Source organism: Pteronotus mesoamericanus, unplaced genomic scaffold (assembly GCF_021234165.1).
Source record: "Pteronotus mesoamericanus isolate MK-2021 breed Mesoamerican mustached bat unplaced genomic scaffold, CSHL_Meso_final scaffold_507, whole genome shotgun sequence".
In the NCBI taxonomy this organism is placed as follows: Eukaryota; Metazoa; Chordata; class Mammalia; order Chiroptera; family Mormoopidae; genus Pteronotus; species Pteronotus mesoamericanus.
The window spans coordinates 13,560,920-13,587,430 of NW_026555319.1; the positions used below are offsets into that span (position 1 = coordinate 13,560,920).

The 26,511-nt window shown below is 51.2% G+C and overlaps 2 protein-coding genes across 2 annotated transcripts in view; both read right to left on the minus strand.

Moving 5' to 3' along the window:
• TPST2 (tyrosylprotein sulfotransferase 2) overlaps positions 1–10,030 on the minus strand; it is a 43,999-nt gene extending 33,969 nt beyond the window's left edge. Inside the window, exon 1 of the mRNA XM_054593985.1 lies at positions 9,972–10,030. The gene's annotated coding sequence lies outside the window, so the exon portion shown is untranslated. The remainder of the gene's footprint in view (positions 1–9,971) is intronic.
• A 6,188-nt stretch (positions 10,031–16,218) lies between these two features.
• Positions 16,219–26,371, minus strand: CRYBB1 (crystallin beta B1). Its single transcript, XM_054593975.1, has 5 exons — positions 26,204–26,371; positions 24,330–24,454; positions 20,200–20,331; positions 17,593–17,736; positions 16,219–16,402 (listed from the first exon to the last, which is right to left on the minus strand). Exons 1-5 carry the CDS (start codon positions 26,369–26,371, stop codon positions 16,219–16,221), a joined length of 753 nt encoding a protein of 250 aa, XP_054449950.1.
• Between the last annotated feature and the right edge of the window lie 140 nt (positions 26,372–26,511).

Below are 26,511 nucleotides of genomic sequence, written 5' to 3' on the forward strand. Positions count from 1 at the left end.
TATTTCCATCTGCAGATTTGTCCGGACATTGCCAGGAGCAAGGTCAGGGAGCAAAATGCCGTGGGAGAGTCCCTGAACTTCTCCAAGCCTCAGTTTCCTCATTTATAAAATGGGTGCACAACACAGTCCTTGTTGCTATGAAGTATTGAGAACTTCTCTGCTTAAGCACCACAGCCTTGCCTATAACCATCACAGCAACCCAAGAGATGATCACTATTATAATGCCTGTTTTACAGGGGAGGAAGCTAAGGCCCAGAGAGCAAGGGACCGGCCCAAGGTCTCACAGCGTGTGCACAGGCCGGCTGGTGTTCCAACTCAAGTGCGTCTGACTGCGAAGGCCCCATCTTTCTCCCACATCAAGGCTTCTCCTGCCTCCTGGGTCACTGTGACGCCTCAGAGACATTACACACAAAAAGGGAAGCATACACCTATTTGCTCAGCAATCAGCAAGTCACAGGTATTTTAGGTATTCGAGAAATGAATGGCTGGAGGCTGACATGAGGCCCTGGAGGCCTCCTTACCACCTGTGGCCAGTTTCTAGCTCTCAGTGGGGTAGGGCCCAGAGAGCAGAACCGGGAAAGGTGACAGTAACGCCCTCAGCCTTTCAATGAAGGGGCACATACCTGAGTGCCCTCACCCTCCAGACAGTGGGCTCCCAACCAGGGGCTGCTGCACCCACCACTTCCTGCCCCAAATGAGCCCCACCAGGAACTTGCCGCCCATTGCTGACCCCACCAGAAGGGAGCTAGGGGGAGCCATCCCTTCCTACCCCACTTGCTGGGCTTCACACCACACTGGCTCTCTGGACCACAGGACGAGAAGGAGTGCTGTGAACCTCCCCAACCTGTGCACCAGGGCCGCCCAGGGACTCCGGTCGGAGGATGTGCTCCGGGCCTCTGGGGTTCAAGGCAAAACTCAGGCCCTCCTCACCTGGCCCAGGCCCAGGCCCCACCCATCTCACCTCCCATCACTCTCTTATAGGAGCCCTCAGGCCCCTGGACGGAGGGCTGGGTTCGAATCCTGCCCCCCACTACTTCCCCAGGGAAGTGGCCCCATGCCTCTGTGCCCCATTATTCTCATCTGAAAATGGGGATGTTAAAAGCGCCTCTCTGGAGAGTGAGGTGGTTTATACCCAGCAGGCCCTTCGCCTCTACTAGAGCAGTTCTCCAGGTGGGTTCCAGAGCAGCAATATCAGCAGCACCAGAGAACCTGTTAGAAATGCAAATTCTCGGGCCCCTTCCAGACCTTCTGAATGGGGGATCCTGGGCATGGGATGCAGCAAGCTGTGCTAACAAGCGGACCTGGGGACGCTGCTTGCTCAAAGGCGCTGCCCTCCTGTGCGCCTCCCCAGGAGGGGTGGGGAGGCAAGAGAAGAAGGCAGGGGCAGATCTCAGGCTCCAGTGACGTGAGACGGACCCCGTGCCCTCCTCCTGGGTTTTCTCGGCTCATTTGCCGCAGGCCCTGTGATGTAACAGTATCCCTGGCATCCGAGACAGACCAGACAAGACCAGACCAGACCGGAGATGGGGATTTCCAAGCCTGGGCAGCGCAGCTCCTGCCCGAGGGCCAACCTGAGGTACCTGTCATCGCCCAGAGGGCACAGAGTCCCCCCCAGGACCTCAGGGGAGGGGCAGCTTGTCCAGGGTCCCCCAGAAGTGGGGGAGGGCAAGCCAGCTTCCAACCCGCGTCTCCCACCTCCTAGGGAAGGGAGAGTTTTCCCATGACACCCACGGGGGGCCCTTCAGAGCATGCACCAGCTACACACTGTCCCTTCACTGCTAGCAGGGGAGGGGGTCCCGCCCCCCGTTCTGTACTGCAAAGCTGTGCGCATGATCCTGAGCAAGTCATCCTGACTCTCTAGGCTTCTCTCCCCATCTGTGACAAGAAGAAGCTGGACTCAACCTCCAATCTGCTGTTCTGCCCAAAATGTTTAGCCAACTGATAACGAACACAGCGTGGGGCCGGCGGGTGGGCGGGGCCACGTACCCACTGCCTGCATGAGCCCCAGAGGCAGGGTAATTAACTCCTCACCCCAAGTGATGAGCCTTGCTGAGGCCCCAAACCAAATCAAACCCAAAATGGTATCCAGCCTAACCCAGGCTTCCTCTTTCTCTCCCTCCCCCATGGCCCCGGGGCCAGAGCGGGGGTTGGGGGGGATGGCGTGGCCAGGAGCTAGTGAGTGGTTGCCGGGTGGGATCCAGAACCCTAGAAGCGCAGTGTGGCCTTCTCAGGCTCCTTATCTCCCTTGAGCCTCCACCTCTTCACAGGGAAGTGGCATACCACCATCTCCCACGCCAACGGGCTCTGCAAGGGTTCCAACGGTTCCGAGGCAGGATGTCACTCACAGCCAAAGGAAGTGGGACACAGAGAGAAAGGAAGAGAGCTCTGCTTGCTGACCTGTGCAAGGAAGGGAGGGAGGAGGGGAGGGGAAGTAGTGCAGGAGGTGGGGGAGGAAGAGGACCGAGTCACAGAGATGGGCAGAGCCAGCTGGACGTGCACGGAGATGGGAGAGACAACGCCGGGGGTGGGAGACAGGGAGCGGGAGGAGGCGGGAACAATGAGCGGCTGAGACGGGGAGACAGACAGAGTCAGAGGAAGAGGCATAAACAGAGGGAGATAAGGATGGAAGGGAGACGAGGAAAGACAAAAATAAAGACCAAGATAGACAGGAGCCTCAGCTAGAAGCAGCTGCACCCGCCACAGCTAACAGAGTCACCCCCAGCCCCGCAGCCAAGGCTCCTGACGCTTAGGGGAAGGAGCAGAACATTCGGCTCCAAGTCCCTGCTGGACTGACCCCCTCCAGGCCTCCCACCTCATGTCACCAGGCTCCCCAAATTCCCACCTGCTGAGGACCACCTTCCTGATATTGGCTACATCTAGAAACCCCTTTACTCTCACTTAATATTTTTGTTAAATGGATTCAATATTTTCAAAGCAAACTATAACCCACTGGCTTAAATTTAAGAACATGCCATAATTAAAAAGTACCTGCAAACATGTGCAAAGGAAGCAATCCTGAGGCCTCCTAGCTGGAGGCTGCCGCCTGCCCAAGGGGTCCAGAGGGAGCCCAGCACCAGTCTGCTCTTGTTAAGGGACGGGAGTCTGGAGAGAAGCATTAGGTTAGCACCAAGTGGAGGCTTTCTCCTGGAAGTCACCGGAGAGTGCAGGGGGACTTGGAAAGGAAAACTCATTCTCCAGGATGAAATCTGGGTTCTCTGGTGTGGCACTTGAGGCTGTGTTGTGACTTGACTCCAGCTGACCTCCAATTTTAATGCCCCCACCACCCAACCTCCAACACACACACACACACACACACACACACACGCGCACACGCACACACACACACTCAAATCTCTAAGCCATAAACCAAACCTACAAGGCTACAGCATATCATACCTCCAAACTTGCACCCCCTAAAAAACCTTTCCTGCCCTCCTCTACCCAGCTAACTTCTACTGGCATAACGCTAACCCCCTCCTCCAGGAAGCCTTCCCTGACTGTCTCTCATTCCTGTACCAGTATCTCCCAAAGCGCTTAGCACCCTGTGTGACCTCTGTGGAATGTATGGAGGTGTGAATCCTCCACATCTTCTCAGGACTCAGCAAGGTGCCAACTCCCAGCATGGGCTGTGCAGCTGTTGACTAAATGGGAAAACAGACAAATAAAGAAGAGAAGACACCCTCACACCCTTGGACAGGTCGAAATTAAAAAATAAAAACAAAACCCTCTGTGTGCTCTGTGAAAAAGTTCCAGGCAGAAGCTCCTATAAAACAAGAATGAGCCCACTCAGCTCCAGTGGGCCTTACCTACTCGACCCACAGACGCTGGGCCAGTGCCCAGGCCCCTGTGAGCCTCAGTTTCCTCATCTATAAAACGGAGACAGTAGTGTTACCTAGGATAGAGTTGAGCCAAGTACCCAGGAGACACTCACTTAACTAGAATCATTATTTTTATCGCCACCATACACTCACCAAACCACAAAGTAGAACTTGCAGGCACCCAAGAACTGATTATATCAGCTACTGCCAGACTTTCTGTAAAGGGCCTGATAATATTTTCAGTTTTGTGAACCATATGGTGTCTGTAGGAACTACTCAGCTCTGCTGTAGACAGAAGCAGCCAAAAAGAAAAAGAGGGACCAAAATGTAAATAAATGAGCATGGCTGTGTTCCAATAAAACTTTATTTATACCAAGGGGCAGTGGGCCGAATGTGGCCCGCTCGCTGACCTCTGACTTATGCTCTCTGCCCTAAGTGTGAGCTTTAGAGCAGCGGCACCAGAGTCCCATGTGAGCTGGTTAGAAATGCAGTCACAGGCAGAGCCCCAAACTGCTGAACCCGGGTCTGCACTTGAGCAAGGTTCCAGGGGCTGTGTAAGCATTAAAGTTTGAGAGGCGCTGTGCCCAACTTCCTTGCTCAGCACCTCGGGTCAGAGATGTGGGTCACTCTTTTTCTCACCTGACACCTCCACCAGAAGGTAAATTCCAGGAAAATTGAGACCTGGTGGCCCTTAAATCCTGGAAGCCACGTGTCCCTATTCATCAAGTAGGTACCGAGTGCGGGGTAGGAACCAGGCCCAGTGCCAGGCGCTGGCGACGCAGAGTGACTGCAGATGCCAGTGAAGGGCGTCACTCAGCAGACGACCACGCTGTGATGGGATAGATGGATGACTCCAGTGGGTAGCCTCTGGAGGTGGGGTCATCTGGGTTTAAATCCTGGTGCTGCCCTGCTGGGCCTGCGTGACCTCAAGAAAGTGTCTCTGAGGTTCAGTTTCTGAGAAATGGAGTGGCCTCCCTGGTACTCGGGGGGGCAGATCAAGGCCTGAGATGGGGCCGCGGCAGCTGTGCCGACGTGTTGGGACCCGGGCACACACTCGCCAGTGCTCACAGCACGGGGACTGAGGCTGGCCCCGGATAGGTCACTGCGGGTTAGTTGGGGGCCTGAACCAGGTCAGAGGGGACCTTGGGGCCCAGACAGGGGCTCCTCATCCAGGGAGTGTGGGATGGGGACAGGCTTCCAGTGCACTGAAAGCCTTGCAGGTCTTCAGGGGCATCAAGAGGCCTCAGAGAGCCTCCGGGGGCCTGGAAACGCAGAGCTGGAAGGACTCTTAGGAAGCATGGGAAGCAGTGGTTAAAAAAAAATAGCCCTTAAAGCAATGGGAGTGCTTGTTCAAGTGACACCCAGGCAGGCCTGTCGTGTCCTCAGGGCTCTGATGACTGCACTGGGCCACAGGGCCCTTGGGGCCGGGCAGGGCACCCATGCCACGACGGGGAGTGGTGGCCAGGAGAACCCCGGCCCCCTGAGTCAGGCCGCTCCAGTTTGGCCCGATCTCCTGAGTTTCCAAGAGAAGCGAGAAATTGGAATTATTCTCTTAAAAATATTTGACTGTTGGCTCAATGTAAAATAAAACACCATAGGTGCCAAACAAGAACCACCCTGTGGGTCGAAACCAGCAACTGGCAGCTTCTTTGACAGCCCAACACACCCATTTCACGGGGGCGGAAACTGAGTCTTGAAGAGGGGACGCACCTTGCCCAGGGTGGACCCAGTGATTTGGGAGGAGCGTTGGGACTCAGCTGCCTCCAAGCTCTGACCCACCCCCAACTGCTCGTGAGAGTGTGGGGAGTCGGGGGGGGGGGGCGCGGGAGACGGGGATACTGATGTCACAAGCCGAGACCTGGCTTGCTCCGTCCACCCAGGAGGGAGTGTGGACAAAGGGCCAGGGAAGAACATTTGTTATGAACATACAATAATGTTATGACATAATAAATAATAATAATTACATAACAATGTAAAAATAACGGCCATTTTCTGAGTGTTTTCTATGTGCTGGGCATCAAGACAGGGTGGCGACGGGGCGAGACGGTAATGACGGTAATGACGAGTGTAGACTGTGGATTTAAATCCTGTCCCTCCCACTTCCGAGCTGGGCGACTTTGTGCGAATTGCTTCACCTCCCTGTGCCTCAGCCTGATCACCCCATACGGCTGGTGGGAGAATTAAATGAGTTAAAGTACATAAAAGGCATTTATAATTACTACCTTTTGACAGCTGGCTCACAAAGGGACACGCTCCAAAGTCCAAAGAGCCTGTCTGAACAGGGGCCCCACGTTTTGCCCGGTGGCACGTACGTACGTACTGTACCCCCATCCCTCCTGTCCAACAACCACAGGCGCTGGGTCCTCTTTGCACCTCTGTGCCGCAGATGAGAAAACTCCAATTTGGCCCATAGGGAAGGATAGGGAAGGCCGCCAATGGCTCCAGATGCACAAGCCCTGAATAGAGCAGCGAGGTTTTAATGCAGACCCAAGCCTCCGAGCCTGCTACCACTGAGCCTGCCTTCTGGCCACAGCAGCCTGGGTCTAACGTCTGGCCAGCTCAAGAAGTCACTTGACAAAAGGCCAGATACTCTCCCCTTACCACCTTCCATCGGACCACAGGAGAGCACACAGCTCTGCCCCAGGCGCTAACCACGGCACAAGACACTACCCTAGAGGGTCCTTCCCTGCAATTTCCAGGGCCCGGCTCTGGGGATACTCTGAATGAACCATTCCCAAGATTCCTCCGCAGGCCACAGCCCCTGGGATGGAGGATACCTGAGAATGGGCATGGCAAGGGGCAGGCATCCCAGAACCTTCTCTAGAGAGGCTTCAAACAGGGGTGATGTGTTTACAGAGAACAAGGGGCCTTGCAGGCCGTAGGAATAGGCGGAAAGTGGGGAGTCCAGGAGCCGTGGCTACCCAGACAAGCTTCCACAATGCCCCACGGCCAGTCCCAGCCACCAAGCCACATGTGGGCTTTCAAATCACCAATACTGACCACATGTAAACTGCCACTCTTTCTACAAATGGATCCACAGAGCCCCGTCGTTAACAGCCTATAACAGCCTTACTGCTTGTGCTACTGCACCTGCTCTTGCTCGGTCCATGCCCGTTGCCCAGCAGGGCACACGGAGGCCCAGAGGGGGCAGTCCCTTGCCTCGTCTCCTCAACCCCGGGTCCAGTTCCCCAGGCTGCCTCCTTCCTGCACAGGGATTCAGGGTTTCGTAGGGAGGAAAAGTGCTTACAAATGAATAAAAGCAGAATAGGCTAGATAGAGCCACCAGAAGGCCTGGTCTCAAGTGTCCCACTAAGGCACTTGATGGCCACCAGGAAAGCTCACCCTCAGAGTGAGCGTGGGGGGCCAGGGTGGGGCAGGTCCAGATTCCCTCTCAAGGCCAAGGGACAGGCCTTCCCTGTGGGTTGCAGTCTAGGAAACCCAAGGGCCTCTATGGATGTCAGCTCTCAACGGGACCCCCTGCTGGCCTGGGGTGGGAAGGTTCCAGCAGTTGACACCTTTCCTTCACTCTGCCCACAGGTTCCCTCCAGGACTCCTGTGCAGGTCCTAGGGCGGGTACTGTGAGGGCCTGGATTCCTCACTGCCTCCTCTTGTCCCACCCAGGGCCTGGGTGAATACCTTCAGCAAGTATCTGTCACCATTACAGAGAGGACAAAGTGCACACATACCTCAGGCTAAGCTATGCGCTGGACAGGCCTGACCTGTTTCCCTAGCTGATGGTCTCAGACGGTGCTGGTGCCCTGCAGGACACTCCTTAGTCTGCTAATGAGGCCCTTAATTTCACGCATATTAGCAAATAACTTATAACTAGAAAATAATTTAGAACTGGCATATCAAAGCCAGTGATCTTAAAGATAATAACTGCTTAAGTGAAGGCTTAAACTTATGTAAAATTATCAGAACCCTCACATGCTGCTGGTAGAATGTAAAATAGTGCAGCTACTTTGGAAAACAGTTTGGCAGTTCCTCAAAAGGTTAAACAAAGAATTCCCGATATGACCCAGCAATTCCACTCCTAGGGATATGTCCTGGAGAATTGAAAACATATGTCCTTACAAAGACTTATACATGAATTTTCATAGCAGCGTTACTCATAATAGCGAAAAAGTGAAAGTAACCCAAATATCCATCAACTAATACATGATAAATTGTGGTCTACCCATACACTGGAATATTATTCAGCTATAAAAAGCAATGAAGTGCTATGGGCCAGTTTGCTAGGCATCCTCCCAGGGAGCAAAAGGTCACCAGTTCGATTCCCGGTCAGGGCACATGCCTGGGTTGCAGTTTCAGTCACCATTCGGGGCGCATACAAGAGGCAATCAATTGATGTTTCTCTCTCACATCGATGTTTCTCTCCCTCCCTTTCTCCCCTCCTTCTCCTCTTTTTAAAAATAAATGAAATTTAAAAAATAATGAAATACTAAAAAAAAAGGAAATATTGGTACTACCGCATGGATGAACTGGTCACAAAAGGCCACAGAGTGCACGATTCCATTTACAGGAAATGCCCAGCACAGGCAAATACAAGGAGACGGGTAGCAGATTAGTGGTTGCCAGGGGATGGGGAAGGAGGGATTGGGAAGTGACTACTGACGGTTCCAGGGTTTCTTTTTCAGTGATGAAAATGTTCTAGAATTAGATGGTTACACAACTCTGTGAATATCCTAAAAACTACTGAATTGAATACTTTAAAATGGTGAAGAGTATGGTATATGAATTATGTCTCAATGAAGCTACTATAAAACAAATCACTTGAGACTTTTAAAAATAAGGTGATAGAAACCTACATATTAAGTACTTAACAGTACAACTGGGGTTTGATAGGGTAAAATGGTTAATAACTGAACCTGTATTTCAGTTATGGAAACTGAGGCTGGGTAAGAAAGAATGACTCCCCCAGGCTACATCACTCCTGAACCGGAGTGAGCCATACCTAAATCTGCCCAAATCCAGAAGCTTGGCCTAACCACCAGGCAACCAGGCTGGAATGAAAGGATATGAGATGGGGCATGCGAGAGGTGTCCACAGCCCAGTGCGGGAGACAAACGTGCAAGGAAGTTGGTACTTGAGGTCAAGGCCCAGCTATATCTTTGGGGTTCAAAACAGGAAGCACCCAACACGCCTGGGGAATGCCAGAGAAGGATTTCAGGACAGGGTGCCAAGCGAGAAGGCGTAGGAAGGATGAGTAGATTTGACCAGTCTTGTCTCCTACATCCCTCTACCACCGAAGTCAGGAGGTCTGAGGGTTAGTTTAACTCCTGCCACAACCTAGCTGCAGGACCTAGGGCCACGGACACATGACCTATCCGAGCCTCAGTTTCCCCATCTGTAAAAGCTGGAGGGGCAAGGTGATAGGCACAGTGCTTTGTAAGGCCTGCTGAATCAAGTGGTTCTCCCTCTTCCTCCCGCGGGGACGTACCTTTGAGTGATTTCCCACACAATAATAAAGACTGCCAGGTCAGGCGTGCCCAGCCTCGGTGACCCTTCTAGTCCCAGCTTTAGGAGGTCCCTTCCGTCCAGCTCATATCGAGAGGGGGAGGTTGTTGGGAGTTGGGATCCTCTGGCCAAATTTCGCCCCACTCCTCCAGCGTGACCCCCAAGTTCATGAGGGTTTCCCTTACCCCATGCTTTCTGCGCGCCCGTCCCCAGCAAGCGATAGCCGTCTCCTAATGCCTCACTTTTGATACGCCTCGTAACTCCACGACGGCTGCAAGTTAACTTGCAAGCGCCACCCCCCGTCCATCCTGGCGCCCGCCTGGGGTCCCCGCACGCCGGGAAAAGGTCCCCTGACTCGCATAGAGATGACATGCTGCGTTCCCCCAACTCCTTGCCCTCTGCCCCCGCCCCCTCCACACACACAGCGCCTCCCGGGTGCAGAGTACAAAGCGGGACGCACAGGAATTGGACTGGGTCTCCCGCCGCACCACGCGGAAAGCGCTAGGAGCGCCGGGCGGGTGGGGATCCTCGAAACGCCCGCCCGCGTTGCCTCCCTGCCTGCACCCAGCCCCGCAGCCCGGGCCCGGCAGGAAACCGTGAGGGCTGAGGGCTCCCCAGGGCCGGAGGCCGACCCGCCGGGGGTCCCCTGCCAGCGGCTGCCGCTTAGATTCCCCGCGCCGCCCCAGGGCCACCTACCGTGCAGAGGCGCAGCTAAGCGGCCCGTGCGACCAGCGAGCAACTCCCGGCTCGCCAGCCGCCGCGGCCGGGGAAGGGAGGGGAGGCACCCGCACGGGGGGCGGGCCCGCGGCGCCGTGACGTCGTAGGGGCGGGCCCGAGTAAGCCACGCCCTCGGTCCCGCCCCCGCCCCCGCAGGCCCGCCTCTAGGCTACGCGGTGGGGAGGGGCGGCCCCGGTAGCTGACCCCCGCACGGGGAGGTGTCTCCCACCCCGGAAGCCTTAGTCTGACTGCTGGCTTACTCCTAGCACCGACGCTCACCGCCTTTTCCTCCCGAGACACCTCTGCTTAAGAAACATTCTCTGCTGTCGATAAGCAATGAGTAGAATGATCACCGAGAAGTGGTGTAAGAGAAGAAATCAGACCAGACCCTGAGAAGGGTCCATGTATGCTGCTGTTAGTATAAAATAAAGAAAAAAGAGGGAGGGAATATTCATATATATTTAAATATATGAGTGGTTCTCAAGGAGGAGATGATTTTGCCCTGCTCTGTTTGCCCACAGGGACACTTGGCAATGTCTGAAGGACAATTTTGGTTGTCATAATTGGTGGGGGGCGGCTGGCATCTAGTGTGTAGAGGCCTGGAATGGTGCTAAATGTCTTGCAATGAACAGAACAGCCCCCTTTCCCCATCCAACTAAGAACCATCCAACCTAAAATGTAGATTGTTCTGAGTTTGAGAAACCCTGATATAAATGAATAAGATAAAACTCCAGGCTGGTAGATCTGAGTTCAGTCTAAGATATTTAATGTTTCTGTGCCCCTGTTTCTCCTTCTATAAAATGGGCACATAATAGATCTATGTATGCATAAATGCACATGCACGGAGTACCTGAAGGAAGGACAGCAAGGGATGCTGGCTTACTTTTCACTGTAAACCTTGGTTGTTTGTTCTGTTTGAATTTTTGATTTTTACTGTAGGGCTACATTACCTGTTTAAAAGAAATATTAGTAAGAGTTACAACCATAACAACAAACACTGTATATTTATGTAAAAATTACCTGTTAAGTTCCAGCATTGCTCTCTCAATACTTTATATTTATACATTTAAACCTTTATTAGCCTTGTGATAGGTCTATTATCATCCCCATCTTACAGTAGGGAAACCAAGGCATACAGATTATTTAATGATTGTCCACAGACAGCCACATGTTCCTCCACTGCTCATATATTGATTCATTCATATGTCCAATAAATAGAGCCCGCCATGCAGAAAGTGCTGGAACTGACAAAATGAAATCTGCCTTCCTGGAGCTGGCTGTTAATGGTCTGGAATCAACAGAACAATATTATCTAGTGTTAATTGTGCACATATTAGAGATTTTGTATGACTAGCTGCATTGTAGCCCTGCTGGGTATTTTATTGTGTCCCTTTGTGGGTGGAGAAATAGAGATCAAAGGAAGACTTCTGAGTAAGGCGCTCTGGGCACCCTGGGCTGGGCACTGGGAGTCAGCAGGTAACAAGAGGACTAGGGCCCTGTGTCCAAGAAGGGGAAGCTGGACCCTCCAACAATCACTGGGGAGCTGGGAACAGAGGGGATTAACCTGGTCCAGGAAGGGAAGGCCAGGGGTGTTTACACCATGCCTTACACTGGGGCCTGAAACGTAAGTGGGGGTTTTGAAACAGAACACCAGTGACAGGCACCCAGAGGTGCAAAGTTTCAGCAGGAAGGCCCATTGCTGCTGGACCTTGCATAAAGTAGAAGGTAGTCAGGATATAGGAGGAGGGCTGAGAGGATGTCAGTGTGGCCTGCAGGGGTTGGATGCTGCAGGGCATCCTGGGCTGTGGGGAGGAGTCGGGGCTTCATCTTGCAGCGACGGGCAGACATGGAAGGTGTTCAACAGGGGAGGAACATGGTTTGCTTTGCTTCCTACAAAGATCCTTTTCGCCGCTGCATGGTGGAGGACAGGCGGGAAGACTGCTTTCGAGGCTGTTGAAATAGTCAAGGGAAGGCTGGCTAACCCAGAGAGAGGCTGGGGCCATGGAGGGAAAGGAACATCCAGTTCCAGCGATGTTTGGAAGACAGAATTGGCAAATCTTTTGCAGGGCTAAGGAAGGGGATCAGAAAAGTCTCCTGGTTTTTAGGTTGGGCCTGATCCTTTCTCCACCCCAACTCAGCAAACCCACTCAGGTCTCAAGCTGGCTCTTAACTCTTTGAGGAAGCCTAACAGTGTCCCCAGGGCATCCTGATGGGACAGATACTGGAATTTGGTGTGACTTTGAAGGCAGATGAAAGAGTTCATTCCTGTCTGCTCCCCTACTCTGTAAACAGCTGGGCAGGACCTCTACTCTCTTTTTCTGCAACCTGTGTCCCCAGGATCTAGACAAACCTGACACTTGGGAGGTCCTCAGTCAACATTTGTTTAAAGCAGCCAGCATGGCTCAGTTGGTTGAGCTTTGTCCTGCAAAGGGAAGGGTTGTTGATTCCATTCCCAGTCAGGGTGCATGCCTGGGTTGCAGGCCGGTCACTGGTCACTCCGTTGGGATGCTTGAGAGATACAGCCAATTGATGTTTCTCTCCCTCTCTTCCCCCTACCCTTCCCCTCTCTCTAAAGATAAATAAATAAAATCTTAAAAAAAGAAATGATCACATGAAAATTAAAAAAAAATAAAGCAAGAAGAATAAATGCAGGACAAGGTACACGTTGATTCTAAAGCTCCTTCCAGCTCTGACATCTGAGAAGATGATATCGATGATGATCCAGGTGTCTGCCATGCTCTAAGCACCTTGTAAACATTATATTCAAGCTGATCATTTACCCCTTCCTACTACCTGTTGAAGTTTTATTATCATTACTCCCATTTTAGAGACGACAGAGTTTCCATCAGGTAATTTGACTTGACCTAGAGCAACAGCTAGTGAATGTCAGAGCGGAGATACAAACTTAGTACAGTGATGGAAGCAGGTGTCCAGCATTGGGCAGGAAGCCAAGGTAGAGGGGCAGGTCCTGTCCCCCTGCGGGAAGGATATAGGGCTACCATGCCAAGCTGGGTACCCAGGTTTCACAAAGCTCCCTGATCCGGGTGACTGGCTGTCATGGCAACACGGCTATAAAAGATGCTGACCTCTCTAGAACCTCCTCAGGGCACCCTCGCACCATGCCCTTTCCCCAAAACTCAGTTGCCCGTGTGTCCATTAGCATCTGGCTCTGGCACAAAAGAGATCGTGCTTCTGGGCTGTCCTCCCCCACACATACACCCTGCTCCTTGAGCACACACTGCTGGCTTTGTGTCCCTGGCTTAATGGCCAGAAGATTGTGGGCTGCCCCCTGTTGCTGCGGCTAGCAGATGATGTCCCGTAACCAAGGTGCTTTGTCTTTCCAGAGGCCTGCGACTCAGACTCCCGAGCTGGGATCTAGCAATGAAACACAGTGACATCCAGCTTGCCCGGCGTTGCATTCGGAAGCCTGTGCTTAGGGCAAATAATGCAGAGTTGAAGCCAGGGCTGAGGAGCCTCAAGACAGATGTGAGCAGGATGGCTACTGGGTCAAGTTCAGCTCCACTGATCACCGTCAGCATCGTACCCAACTCCAAGTTTCAGCTTTGAGGCAAACAATGTGACATCTCTAAGCTCTGAAATTCTGCCCTGGGTGGTAAGAGCCTCACATTTCAAGAGGTGTGTGGGAACTGGGACCCACAGAAGGAGCAACAGGTTCATGTAGAGCTCTTCTGCCTCACTCCCTCCTGGCCTTTTTCCGTGCTATTTTCTTTTACATGGTTCTTTTTATCTTTGTTATTTATTTTTCTCTTGTAATTTTAATAACTTCTCTGTTTTTTATTACATGTTTTGTTTATTCCTACGTTTGTTAACAAAAGTAAAATGATGTAATACTTTGTTACTTTCTCCCAGTTTTTGTTTGTGTTGCCAAATGTACATATCATGTTTCAGCAATGCTAATATGCACATATTTTTCATATAACACCCTTGAGAAAATAACGATATTGACAACTTTGAGATGAAAGCCATCCAGATTAAGACTATGAAAGAATGTAAAGACGTTTTAGGACAAAGTTAGCCAATACATTTCTATTATGCTTTCTGTTTATAGGACTCACAAGATGAATACACTGAAAAAAAAAAACCTTTTATGTCTAAGTAAGTCCAAAATAGTTTTTCAATATGTATGGAATACGCATTCTGAGTGACCAGAAAGCAATTGTGTTTGCTGTGAATGGATGGTATTTGTCTTTCTTGGGCCATAAAAATCATGGCGCGTCTTGCCATCAGTGAGGTCTTAGCGTTGAGGAAACGTGGCCGTTGGTTCCTGTGGCTCATGCTATAGTCTTGGCTCCATTACAGTAGAATTTTAGAGCTGCAATCACACACCTTAGGAACTGAGGGTGGGAATCTATGTAGCTTGACTTTGAAATCAAAGTCCCGTGGACACTTGGAGATAAATTTCAGAATCTTGAAGAATCGTGGAATTTTGGAACCAGCCTCAGAATCTCGGGGCTGGGGGGTCATTTGAGCTGCCATCGCATAGACGAGACGAATACAGCCCAGGGAATGGGGGGGGATTTGCCCAACACTGCAGCTTCTAACAGTAGAACAGGGTTGATCCAGGCCCCTCCTGGTTCCTGCCCAGGAATCCCCTCTTCAGGGCCAAGGCAGGACAACCTTCCTTCTAGCACAAGCTGCTGGGCAAATTGGAGGGTGGAGGTGGGGGAGCTAGGGTGACAGGAAGAGGGAGCCTGCCTGCTCCAGACAGAAAGGCCTTCTAGGTCAGGCAGTGCCTCAATTTGGAAGCTCAGCAGAACCACAGGGTGAGTGTCGTGAGGCCTCACCTTGTTTTCCAGCTTCATCTCCTGCCCCACTCGGCTCCCCCTTCCCACCCCCCTCTTCTGCCTACACAACCACCCCAAGCTACTGCTTCCACCTCAGTGAGCTTCGCCTGGCCCGCCATACCATTCCCAACCCCTGTGCCTTTAACTTTGTCCGCGGTGCTTCAGGCTGGCCACGGACAGTTCAAGTTGAGCGCAGCGCAGGGTGCCACATCCACATTGCAGACGTGACAGATTTATACTGATCATTTCTGGCAGATGGCAGTCAAACGTCTTAAGGAAAAAACATCCTTTTTTATCATTAGCAGGGACCCTACTATTTGCTCTGCCTGGAATGTCCCCTGCCTCCACCTTCTCCACTGAGCAAGCTCCTACTCCATCCTTCAAGGCCTCCTTCAACTATCCCCCCTTCCTCCCTGAAGATAACCATGGCAACACCTCCCCCAGGCTTCCTGCATGGATTAAAGGTTAATAACATCAATCAATGCTAACTGGTGATATGGGAGTCAATATTGCCTGGTGCAGATTTCCAAAAAGTAGGGCATGTACCATTTGCAGCAGGAGAGATGATTCCAGGTGGAATTTGGACCCAGGATTAAATAACACTGAATCTGATACAAGAAAACAATGCTCTTTCAATCTCCTTTGATAGAATCGGGGAGAAAAATCTCTGTCTGGTGCAAGCACATCTTTCATTGCTCTGACACTGTTAATCACCCATTTTGTCAAAGAGCGAGCAGGTTGCAGGCTTGGAGCCTCCCTGAGGCAGTGGTGTCTGCTGAGTATTCTCTACTTGGCCTTCTTTAAGTTGTATTTATTTATAAGATTGCTTTCTATCTATGGCATATGATGCTGCTTTTCCACTTCCTGTAGTGTTATAAAGCCTTATTTACAAATCAATGCATGAAAGCGTAATATAGTAAGTCCATTTAAATAAAAACGTTAAGTAAATAACAAAGCAGGTGGTAAGTAGGGAGAGTGGAAAAAAATCATGAGAACGGTGCATGAAGAAGTAGAGTTTGAAAACGCATTTGTTCGAGAGTGCAGCCCTGGAGCCAGACGGTCTGGGCTCAATTCTCCAAGCGCTAGCTGTGTGACCTTAGGCAAGTCACTTTCCCTCTCTGAACCTCAATTTCCTTCCTTGTTAAATGGGAATAATTATAATACCAGCCTCCTAGAGTAGTTCGAAAGATATATCAAGAGCATATGTGTAGAGAACTTTGCAGAGCTTCCTATTTTTATTATCATTTTTGAGACTGAGGAGGTCACATGCCAGCAACGATGAAGGAACTCCAGGCACACATCTGATCTGATCACAGACCCAGAAGACATTTTGGCTTTAGGAATTTTTATTTGCATGAGAAAGGCAGGGACATTGCGCCTACGGAAGGGGTGAGAGGAGGGAGAAAGAGTGGAGTGCGGACTCATTTGGGGGGCTTAGCGACCGGGACTGGGAAGAAGCCCTCACGATGCCACTGCTTGTCCCTCAGGCAGCGCACTGCCTGCATCTGGGGCTGGAAGGCTCCCCATTCGTTCCAGTGCCGAAAGTCACCAGGCTCCAGGAGGTACTGGTACCCACGGTAGCCAGGATACTGATAGCCTACCCAGCTGGGGTGGGGGGGAAGCGAGAAGCGCTAGGTAAAGATGGCCAGCCTCATTGCCCCCCATCCAGGCCTCTGCCTGGGCCAGCCAGTTCTCCGTGTCTCCCTGTGGTCTCCGCTACAAAGTGGGGGTGCGCACCTTGCAAGTTCTGGTTTAAGTCCTAGACTCCTCAGATAAGCCTCTGACCTGACCTCCACTCCAGCATACCTTCCCGGAAACTGTCCTTCCTCCTCTGACCTCCTGTATGGACCATCTCTTACTTAGCATTGTCAGACATCATCTCACAGATATACTTGCATTTCCCTGCTAGACTGAGTAAGTCCCCTAAAGCCTTACTCATCTCTGCCTCCCTAGTGTGCCACCAAGCGCTCCTTGTCCATTTCTGATGGCTTGAATGCAGAGATATGAGTTTAGGGAAGAAGAAAGAAACAAGAAAAAGGCCAGAGCCCTGACGGTATTACAGGAGCTCAGCAAGAGTCTGCAATAGAGGGGAGGAGTCCTTACATTTGCCTGGAGGAGACCAGGGGTGTCTGGTGGTTTGGGTGTGGGAGGGGTGGATAAAATGACGTCCTTCGGGCATCTATCCCTCCCTTGTATTCTCACAGGCATGGGATCACAGGGCTCTGTTTAGGTCATTTCAAATCCTGAGAGTTCAGAGCAGAAAGAGCTTTTTTATATCAAGGAGTTTGGTGTACCTGTCGTATAGGTGGCCACACTGAGGTGCAGAGAGGGGCACGGGGCTCTCCCAGTTTCACAGCAGATCAGTGACAGAGTCACGTCTCTTTCATTACACAGTCTCATCTCGCAGAAACCATTCTGCTCATTTCCTCTGGATTCTCTGAATATCCTCTTTCCTTAGATCCATCCAAACCCATCTATCTGCATCAACTCTGCCCCTCTTACTTAGTTATTCTTCAATCCCAATATGGGTTTAGAAGCCCCTATTCGCTCCATCTCCAAGCTTTTTAGATGCAGTTGTCAGGTTTATTTACACTGCCTTGTAATTCATCAAAGAACGCCTCCACCTCCCTGTGGAATAAAGCTCTGTTGGTGAGATTCCAGCTGCCAGCACTGCAAGAGTTAGGGAGGGGCTGTGGCCTTTCCTATGCGTCTGATGTTGTGTCGTCTAAGGGGCAGAGGCTTCAAGTCTCTCTGTGCTTGAAGCAGGGCTGAGCATCTGGCAGGAGGACACTTACATTCCGCTGGAGACCGTCACACTGCCCACGCAGTCACAGAAGCCATAGACCCAGAGACTAGGGGTGTCATCCTCCTGGATCTCCACGGTGTTGCCCTTGAAGTTGGCTCTTTCCAACAGGCAGATCCTGTGTTCCTGGGAGTCCCAGGGAAGGAGAGTCCGAGCCAAGCATGGGAAGTACGAACAGGACAAAGAGAAGGAACCTCCCAGGGCCTCCTCGAGGTGAAAAGTCTGCTCAGGCCACAGTGGGACTCTCCCAGGGTCGCTGCTGTCCAGCCGGCAGGGTCCTCCTCACCTGGGGGAACAGCTGTCCGCTTCCACCTCTGCACTTGTGAGGATTACATGAGCTGATCCATATAGAGCACTGAGCGCAAGCCTAGCATACCTTCAAAATTCTTACTCATTATTTTTATTACCACAGTCAGGATGCAGAAGCTCAGAGAGGTAAGTTCTTGATGGATGTCACACAGCCAGTGAGGGGCAGAACCTTTCAGAAAAGCATTTTATTTCTCCCACCTGATTTGGTACCCCTCTCCTTTCCATTCCCTCTGGTTGATTTTTTTTTTTAATCCTCACCTGATTACATTTTTTCATTGCTTTTAGAGAGAAAGGAAGGGGGTGGGGAGAGAGAGAGAAAGTGAGAGAAACATCGATGTGAGAGAGAAACATCAATTGGTTGCCTCCTGTATGCATCTCAACTGGGGATCAAACTCACAACCTAGGTACGTGTGCTGACCCGGAATCGAACCTGCAGCCTTTTGGTGTATGGGATGATGCTCCAACCAACAGAGCCAGCCAGCCAGCCAGAGCCATGCTGGCCAATGTTTAATTCCTCGTACACACCCAGTCCTCCTGGAGTCAGAAACTTTGCACTCACTGTTCCCTGGAAGGCTCCACCACTCTTCACAAGGCTGACTTGGTCCCCATCCTTCAGGAGCTGCGTTCCCTGGCCACCCCCTGACCACTCCTGTCCCCCAACATCAGAGCTCCAGTTCCTCCCTTCCGCTCCCCTAGTGTACTCATCGCGTGGTCTCTGTGCAGCACACGCCGCAGTGGTTAGCCATAACAGATTGATTTTCATGATAAGGTTTCATTAGCTGCCTCCCACGAAGTCAGGGACCATGCCTGTCCTGTGCAGAGTTGCACCCAGAGCCTACCGCAGAGCCTAGCACAAACAGATCGACCAGGAGTGTCCAGAGACATGACTGTAAGTGGAAGATGGCTGGGTTAGAGTCCTTCTAACTTCCCCGAAGAGGAGGCTGGGAAGGAGACAGGGGACCCAGAGGGGAGGGAGCTGGAGCTGCCCCGGGGCCGAAATAAAGGTGGCCCACAGCAAGATGGAGGCCGGGATAAGGGACTGGTTTAACCAGACCGGTGACTCTCAGCCCCAGGGATTAGGATTTCATCGGTCTGGGGAGGGGTCTGGGCATTGGGAATTTTTTCTAATAATATATTTGATTTAAGGGAATATGTTGAAAATATTATACTTTCAATTTGTAACCAGTATAACAATATAAGTCCGACAGTTTACATTCTTAGTTTGCTGTTTTAGTATGTCTTCAAAGTCTGGTGTGTATGTGACGCAGCATGTGTCCAGTCGGACTAGCCCAAACGTAAGCGTTCAACAGCCACACATGGCCCCTGCCCACCGAACGGAACAGCAAAGCTATAGGAACTACTGGAAATGCCCTGGCTGGCGGCTCTTCCAAAAAGCTCCCTCGACCTAGGTTGAAATTTAAAGACCTTTCCATGATAGAAAGATGCACCTATGAATTCTTATAAAAGGTCTGTTATAAAAACTGACCATTCAGGCTCAGATTCTGAGAAAAACATTGGAAATGACCTGGTTGGGTAATCCATTAGGATAAGCCTGGTGGTGCCCGAAGACCTGTCTCTTCATAACTGCCTCACGGGTGCCATCCGTGAAAATTCTTCAGGAAATTCCCTTCCAGGGAGGAAAGAGTTGGTTACCATTAGGATCTTATGCTGGCGAGTGAAAATGTAGTTTGTTCACGAGTCATGATCAGCACACTTCTGGAGAAACTGAATTGCTTAGGGATAACTTCACCTGTCTTGGCTTTGAATCTTTTTTAAGTCATACTATTTAACCTCATTAAATATCGTAAAGGGGCTAATTCAGTATATTGTCTCCTCATTGAGAAGTTCCAGGTGCCTTTCTACAAGATCCCTCTTCCCAGACTCTGCACAGGTTTCAAGCTGCAAGCTGGATGTTTTGGAGGTACATGCAGATCCTGGGCAGCCGGGAATTGGACATATTCCACAAACAGAATCAAGGAAGGCGCTGAAGTTCCTCACTCCAACCCAAGGAGGGTTGAGTCCACTCTTGATAGCAGCAGGGAAGGAAACAAATGGGTTTCATGTCTCTCTTTTGCCCTGGGCTCCTAGCTGGGGCTGGACACATCAGAGAAGCCTTATGAATCTAGGAACCCAAGAACTCCCTGTCCTTGGACAACTCAGAAGTCTCCATGCCTCCCTGTTCACCATTCCCTCCTTCTTTCCCTTGCTCACTCCTATTTCTTGCTCCCTGTCAGACCTCAAACTTGCCCGCCCCCGTGATGCCCCAGGCCCTGTTCAGGAGCCACTCACCATCCTGATGGGTTGGAAGGACATGACCTGGTCGCTGTGGTAGCTGCTGGACCAGGTGCCCCTGCGTGGGTACTTGCCCTTCTCTGGGATGAACATCTCCCCCCGGAAGTTGAACTGCTCAAAGGTGACCCAGCTGGGGGCGAGGGACATGGGGAGGGTGAGGAGGACCGGGAGGGGCCAAGGCAGAAAGGAGAGAAATCGTTAGCAGAGGCCCCTCACCCACTCGCAAGGTAGCCCCAAGCCCAGTGGTTTGGTTCTAGTCTGGGCTGCTTGCTGGCTTCATGACGGTAGGCGAGTGGCTTCACCTCCCTGAGCCTTAGTTTCCTCATCTAATTCCCCCATTTTCCTGGAGTTAGAGGATTGAATGAGACAATAGGTGTAATCAAGTGAGCAAAAAGTTTCCCCAGATGTAGGATTCACATATGATTTGAGTACTAGGAGGACCTGGCATAAAAGGACCCATAAGAAGACATTTTCCACCCTGGCTGGTGTGGCTCAGTGAACTGAGCACCAGCCTGTGAACCAAAGGGTTGCCAGTTTGATTCCTGGTCAGAGCACATGCCTGGGTTGCGGGCCAGGTCCCCCGTAAGTGGCATGCGAGAGGCAACCACACATTGATGTTTTTCTCCATCTTTTTCTCCTTCCTATCCCCTCTGTCTAAAAATAAAATAAATAAAATCTTTAAAAAAAATTTTTTTTTAAAGAAGACATTTTCCTTTTAAACCTGATTAGAGTTAACTGAAAGTCTCTACTGGGTGCCAATGTGCTCTTGTCACTAACCTGCTTTTTTGTAACAAAAGAGGAGCTGGCCACTAGCACAGAGCCCTCAGCAGACAATGGTATAATAGCGCTGCTCTGAGCTCATCGTATTCATTTTTTATGGATACCTTTTCTTACAGCAAGTGATACCAGCCTTCCTTCTACAAAAATGATGTAAAAGTTCTTTTAAAATATACTTATTTCTGTTAAAAAGGGCTATTTTAAATGAAATATATTAAATAAAAGTCGTCCTCAAGGTAGAGAGGTCAGGGAAAAATTGATACAGGTGATTGATTCATATGTTTGGTAAAGACTGGCCTGGCGGTCCTGGCTGTGTTGTTCAGTTGGTTAGAGCATCGTCCCCGATACGCTGAGGTTTCACGTTCTATCTCCGATCAGGGCAACAGGGCAAATACAAGAATCAACGAATGAATGCATAAATAAGTGGAGCAACAAATCAATGTTTCTCTCTCTCCCCCTCCCTTCCTCTCTCTCTAAATCAATAAAAAATAAAATAAAATAAAAGACTGGCCTGGCATACGGAAGACACTCAGTAATTGGTATGCAGGCAGTAGAAGGGAAATGATAGATAATAATATCTACATCTCAGATACCTGTGAGACTTAAACACGACCATGGATATGAAGGTGTTCAGCCTTCAACAAAAACTAACTATAAGCTTGAAGACAAGTGGGGGCTTTGCCTGCCTTTCCCTCTGCAGCCTGATTAAGGACGGGAAGTGAGGCTGTGTTACAAGGACCAGGGATTCTGGGGGAGATGGGATGATCCCCATTTTATTGATGAGAAGGCTGAGACTAAGGGACCCCTTGACCTTTGCTCTTTATGTGTTTTCAGGAACAAAAGAGGACACTGACATCAGTATCATCTCTCTGGGACCTTCTTCTACCCAAGGAGATAGGGAGATAGGGTAGAGAATTGGCTACCACCATGAACTGAAACAGAATGTGTCCCTGAAGTCTCAGGTCTTGTCTGAGGAATGAACTGACCCATACAGGAGTGACAGAATTGAAGATGCAGACTTATCCTCCCAGAATGGAGTTGAATCTACCTCAGCCCTGCATGGTCTAGAGTCGGTAAGAAAAGGGTGGAGATATGGATGGATGGATGGGTGGGTGGATGGAGAGATGAACTGTTGGTTGAATGAATGGGTAGGTGAATGGATGAGTAAGTGGGTAGGTGGTTGATGGATAGTTGGGTAGATGGCTGGCTCTATGGATGAGTGTACTGATGGATGGACGAATCTGCGTGATGGAGAATGGAGGGGTGGAAGCAAGGGTAAGCAGAGGGATGAATAAATGGATAGATAGATGGATGGGTGGGTGGGTGGATGGGGAAGGGATCCTTGGAAGATGGTGCTATGCAGGAGTTAAGAGTGTAGAATCTGGAAACAGAGACCCGAGCTCTAATCCGAGCTCATCATTTATTTTCAGCATGACTTTGGGCAAGTCACTTAAGCTTGTTAAGCCTCAGTAAGGGAGGAAATGACTGCGTCTACCTTGTCAGGATGTTTTGAGGGTCTACGCAAGAAATCTACGGAACACATCCAGCACAGAGAAAGCACAATAAATAATATATTTTATGATCAAAGAGCAAGGGAAACTCCTGAGGGCTGCGCTTAGGGAAAGGCAGACACTGATGCGGTCTTGCCACCCTGCCCGTCTCCCCCCGGGTCCCCTGTCTTCTTCATCGTGCCCAGAGAGGACCTGTTACATGAGTAAGACATCTTAAATATTTATTTCAATGCCTTTCCTCATCTCCTGTGGCTCATTTGAGCCTTAGGAGCAAGGAGGGAGGTAAGACAGGAATCTTAATTTACAGATATGGAAACTGAGACTCAGAGGGGTTAAGTCACCAGTTTAAGGTCACAGGATGGTGGCAGGTGGCAGGTTGAGGGCTCCTGGGTTTCAGGTAGGCAGGCCCCTGTGCTGGAGTCATGCCTCGCCTCCCCTCCCCGCTGCCAGCCTCACCCTCTGCAACCTTTTTCCCACCACGATTTCCCCTCACCCCTGCTGGTCCTGACGCGGCCCAGGGGCCCTGGACCACAGGCGCTTTTCTCTCCCCTCCAGGCGCAGCCTGAGACACACACCAAAGACCAGCTGCAGCTTTGTTGGAGGGGAAATACTTTGGGTTTGAATCACTGGCACTGAAAAAAGCTTAAAAACCCAAAGTGGCCACATCCGGCAGCTTCTGTTCCCAGCTGGGCTTTAGGAATGGGGGTGGAGCTGAGGCTGTGCTGACCACACTGGGGATGGGGGTGGTTGCAGGATATAGAAACGGCCCCCCCCTCCATTCAACCAGGGTGACTCAGCTAAACTCACAGGGCAGTGGGGAAGGCTAATAATCATCTCTGTCCCGGCCATGTGTGGGCACCCAGGAAGTGCCAGCCCCAAGCTGCATTGTCTCCTTCAGGGCTCAGAATAAATCAGCGGAGAGTACTGGGGACATCATTTCAGAGATGAGAAAACTGAGGCTTGGAGACTAAGCATGGTCTGGGGGAGCTGGGACTCGAACCCAGACCTGTCTGACCTTAAAGCCCACCTCTGCTCTTTGCACTGCAAAGAACCCCAGGATGCTGGACATACAGGCTGATCATCCCCGTTGGGGGCTTTTGGGCTGGGGAGACAAGCAGCAAAGCAGCCACGGGGGTCTGGTCGTGTGCCCTCACTTCAGTCCACAGGGGCTAGAGGTGGTACAGCCACGATTTCTAAGGGAGAATTATTCCTGGGGGTCACTAAGGCCCAGAGAAGCCCAGAAAGTCAGGGCAGGCCATGGGGCATGAAGGGTGAACTTGGTCAACTGGCGTCGAACCCAGGTTCTGCCAGTTGCCAGTAGGTGACTTTGGCTGAGCGACTTAAGCCCTCTGAGCCTCAGTTTGCCCATCTGTCAAATGGGTATCAGAACAGCCCCTCCCTCAAAGAGCATTGTACAGTCATCTAGGTAAAGCCGTCAGTCTGTGTCTGGCACCTAGTGGGTGCTCAACGGATACTTATTGTTACTCTCAAGGTTCCTTAATGCCCAGGAGCGGAGGCAGCTGGCAGACACTGGCTCTTAGGTCCCCTGCCCTCTGCGAGGGGCAGGGCTCCTTTTATAGCAGAAGCCGAATTTCTCTGGAGCCCAGGATCATGACGTATTATCAGTGTGACATTATGATAATCGAATCACCTCTCTGAGCCTCAGTTTCCTCAGTAAAATGGGGAGAATTTCTCCCTCCCCCGTCTTGGGTTTGAAACGAGGACTAGAAATACTATGTGTGTCTCTGCTAGCACAGAGCAGGCGCCCCGGGAGATGGCAGCTGCTGCTGTTTTATTGTTATTTTCCTCTGGCAGCAAGAGTGTTCCTCCCCGGCCTGGCACTCCCGGTCCAGAGGCGACAATGAGGCTGCGCACACAGTCGAAGCCGCGGTCTCCCAGGTTCAAGCACTCCCTGGGGAATTCCGCCCGATGGCCCTGGAAGTTCTCCTGCTCAAAGACCACCAGCTGGAGGAGAGAAGCCCCAAGCCTGGGGGTGGTGTAGGGGCAGAGTGAGTGGAAAGGAGCACCTCCAACCTGGAGAAAAATTCATTAAGTCCCTATGTAAGTGAAAGCAGGTCATGCACAGATCACATGAGAGTGTGTCATGAGCCAAGGTCTGTGGAATGACTCTGTAGCCCCTCCCTCTACCTCTGAAGTTAATATCCACACCATTGTTAGGAACTGAGGGGAGTCTTCCTTCCAGGCCTTCTTCTGTGCTGTTTCTTCTGCCTGGCACACCCTCTCCACCACACATCCCCACGCCAGAGCGCATGTTCCCTGTTCCGTTTTAGGCTCAGACATCACCTCCTCCAGGAAGCCTTCTGTGATGCCCTCTCTTTAGGTGGGCTTGGTTGAGTGCCCCCTAGTGTGCTCACTTCAGCAGCAGTACAAGCAATGCACCACACAGTCGCACTGGCTTTCCTTCTGGGCCTCTCTCAATGCTCGCCCCTTCCTCTTCACTCAACCCCTCTGAAGACCAAGGGCTCCTCCAGGACCGTGCGTGGGGTTGACCTGTTTCTGTATCTCCAGCTCTGGCCCAGCACCTGCCTCAGGGCCGCTGCTCGGGAAGCACGTGCCCATCTACCTGCCACAATATGGGGACCCAGAAGCAGACGCCACTGTGTGAACATTGGCCAATCCCCTCCCCTCACTAAGCCCCCAGTTTTGTTTATGATCCACTTGTTTCAAGTTGGGAAAACCATGCCATTTACTTGAACGAAGACAAGCGTCTTTTTTTTTCTCTGAGCCTCGGTTTCCCCAGCTGTGAAAGGAGGAGGTTCACATATGCTTGACTTAGTGCTTGTCCACCCTGAGGAATTCCTGCCCAGGACACATAGATAAGAACATCCTGTCCCAGAGCTGTTTCCCGCAGCAAAGCTACCAACCACCCAAATGGTCCACAGCAGCGACGGTCACACTCTGAGAAACCGTACAGCGGAGGAAACAAATGGCCCCAACAATGCGAAACAATATGGGCGACTGTTGGGCATCTCAGAGCGAGTGAAAAACAAGGCAAAATCCCAAAGGCTTACATACGGTGTATTTCAGTAAGTTAAAGACACATAAATAACAAATAAACACTTTTAAAGGAATAATGCCTAAAAATGCATGAACAAGCGAGCAAAGCAAGCAGATGGACCTGGTGAGGATGGCAGTCGCCTGGAGCGGGGGGAGGAGGGCCGTGGGCTTCTGGGGGACATTTTCCTTAGAATTAGAGGATTTTTTTTTTTTTTTTTTTTTTTACCAAATCCTGGCTTTTAATATGGGTGGTGGGTTTGTAGATGTGTGTTAAAAATTAGATAAAAATAAACGATTCAGTAAGTATGTAATAAAAGCCAGCCATGCGTGGACCACGTGAGAGAGCATCATGGACCAAAGGTGGTGAACCAGTCCAGCGCACCTGAGGTTGAAAGCAAACCCCAGCCCAACCCCAGGGGCCTGCTGAATGCCTGCGCTCTCCAGATGGCCTTGCAGTCAGACTGACCCACTGCTTGGGACAATTTTCAGGAGGATCTGGGGCCACCCTGCTGTCTTTAGAGAACCTCCAGGGACAGGTGTTTCCTGCTGCTAAGCCAGCCCACTTTCTTCCCTTTTGTTTTTTGCTTTCACAAACTCTAAACAAGTGTAAGTGCAGGTCAGAGGCTGCCAGGAGGAGGGGAGGAGGAAGGAGGAAGTGTGGGGTGGTGCTCAGTCACCCTACCCCCAGGCGCTTACCCTGTAGCTCCCAGGAGGCAAGTCCCCCGCTGTGGCGGTGGGCTTGGGCGTGGATGCCTGGGCCAGGGCGAGGCTGGGGGCAGGTCCTGCGGGTGGGGCCCCCTTCCCCTTGTTATCGGGCCCCGGGTTCACCGCAGCCACTGCTGAGGACTTGGCAGCCTGAGACATGGTTCCCACCTGCAAATGCCTGTAAAGAAACCTTTGGCCTGGGTGAATTTAGGGGTGGCACCCCCAAGCCGCCGTCTCCCCACTCACAATCCCTGCCCCTGTGTTTTTCAAGATCCTTTCAACTTATTTCCTTTTTAAAA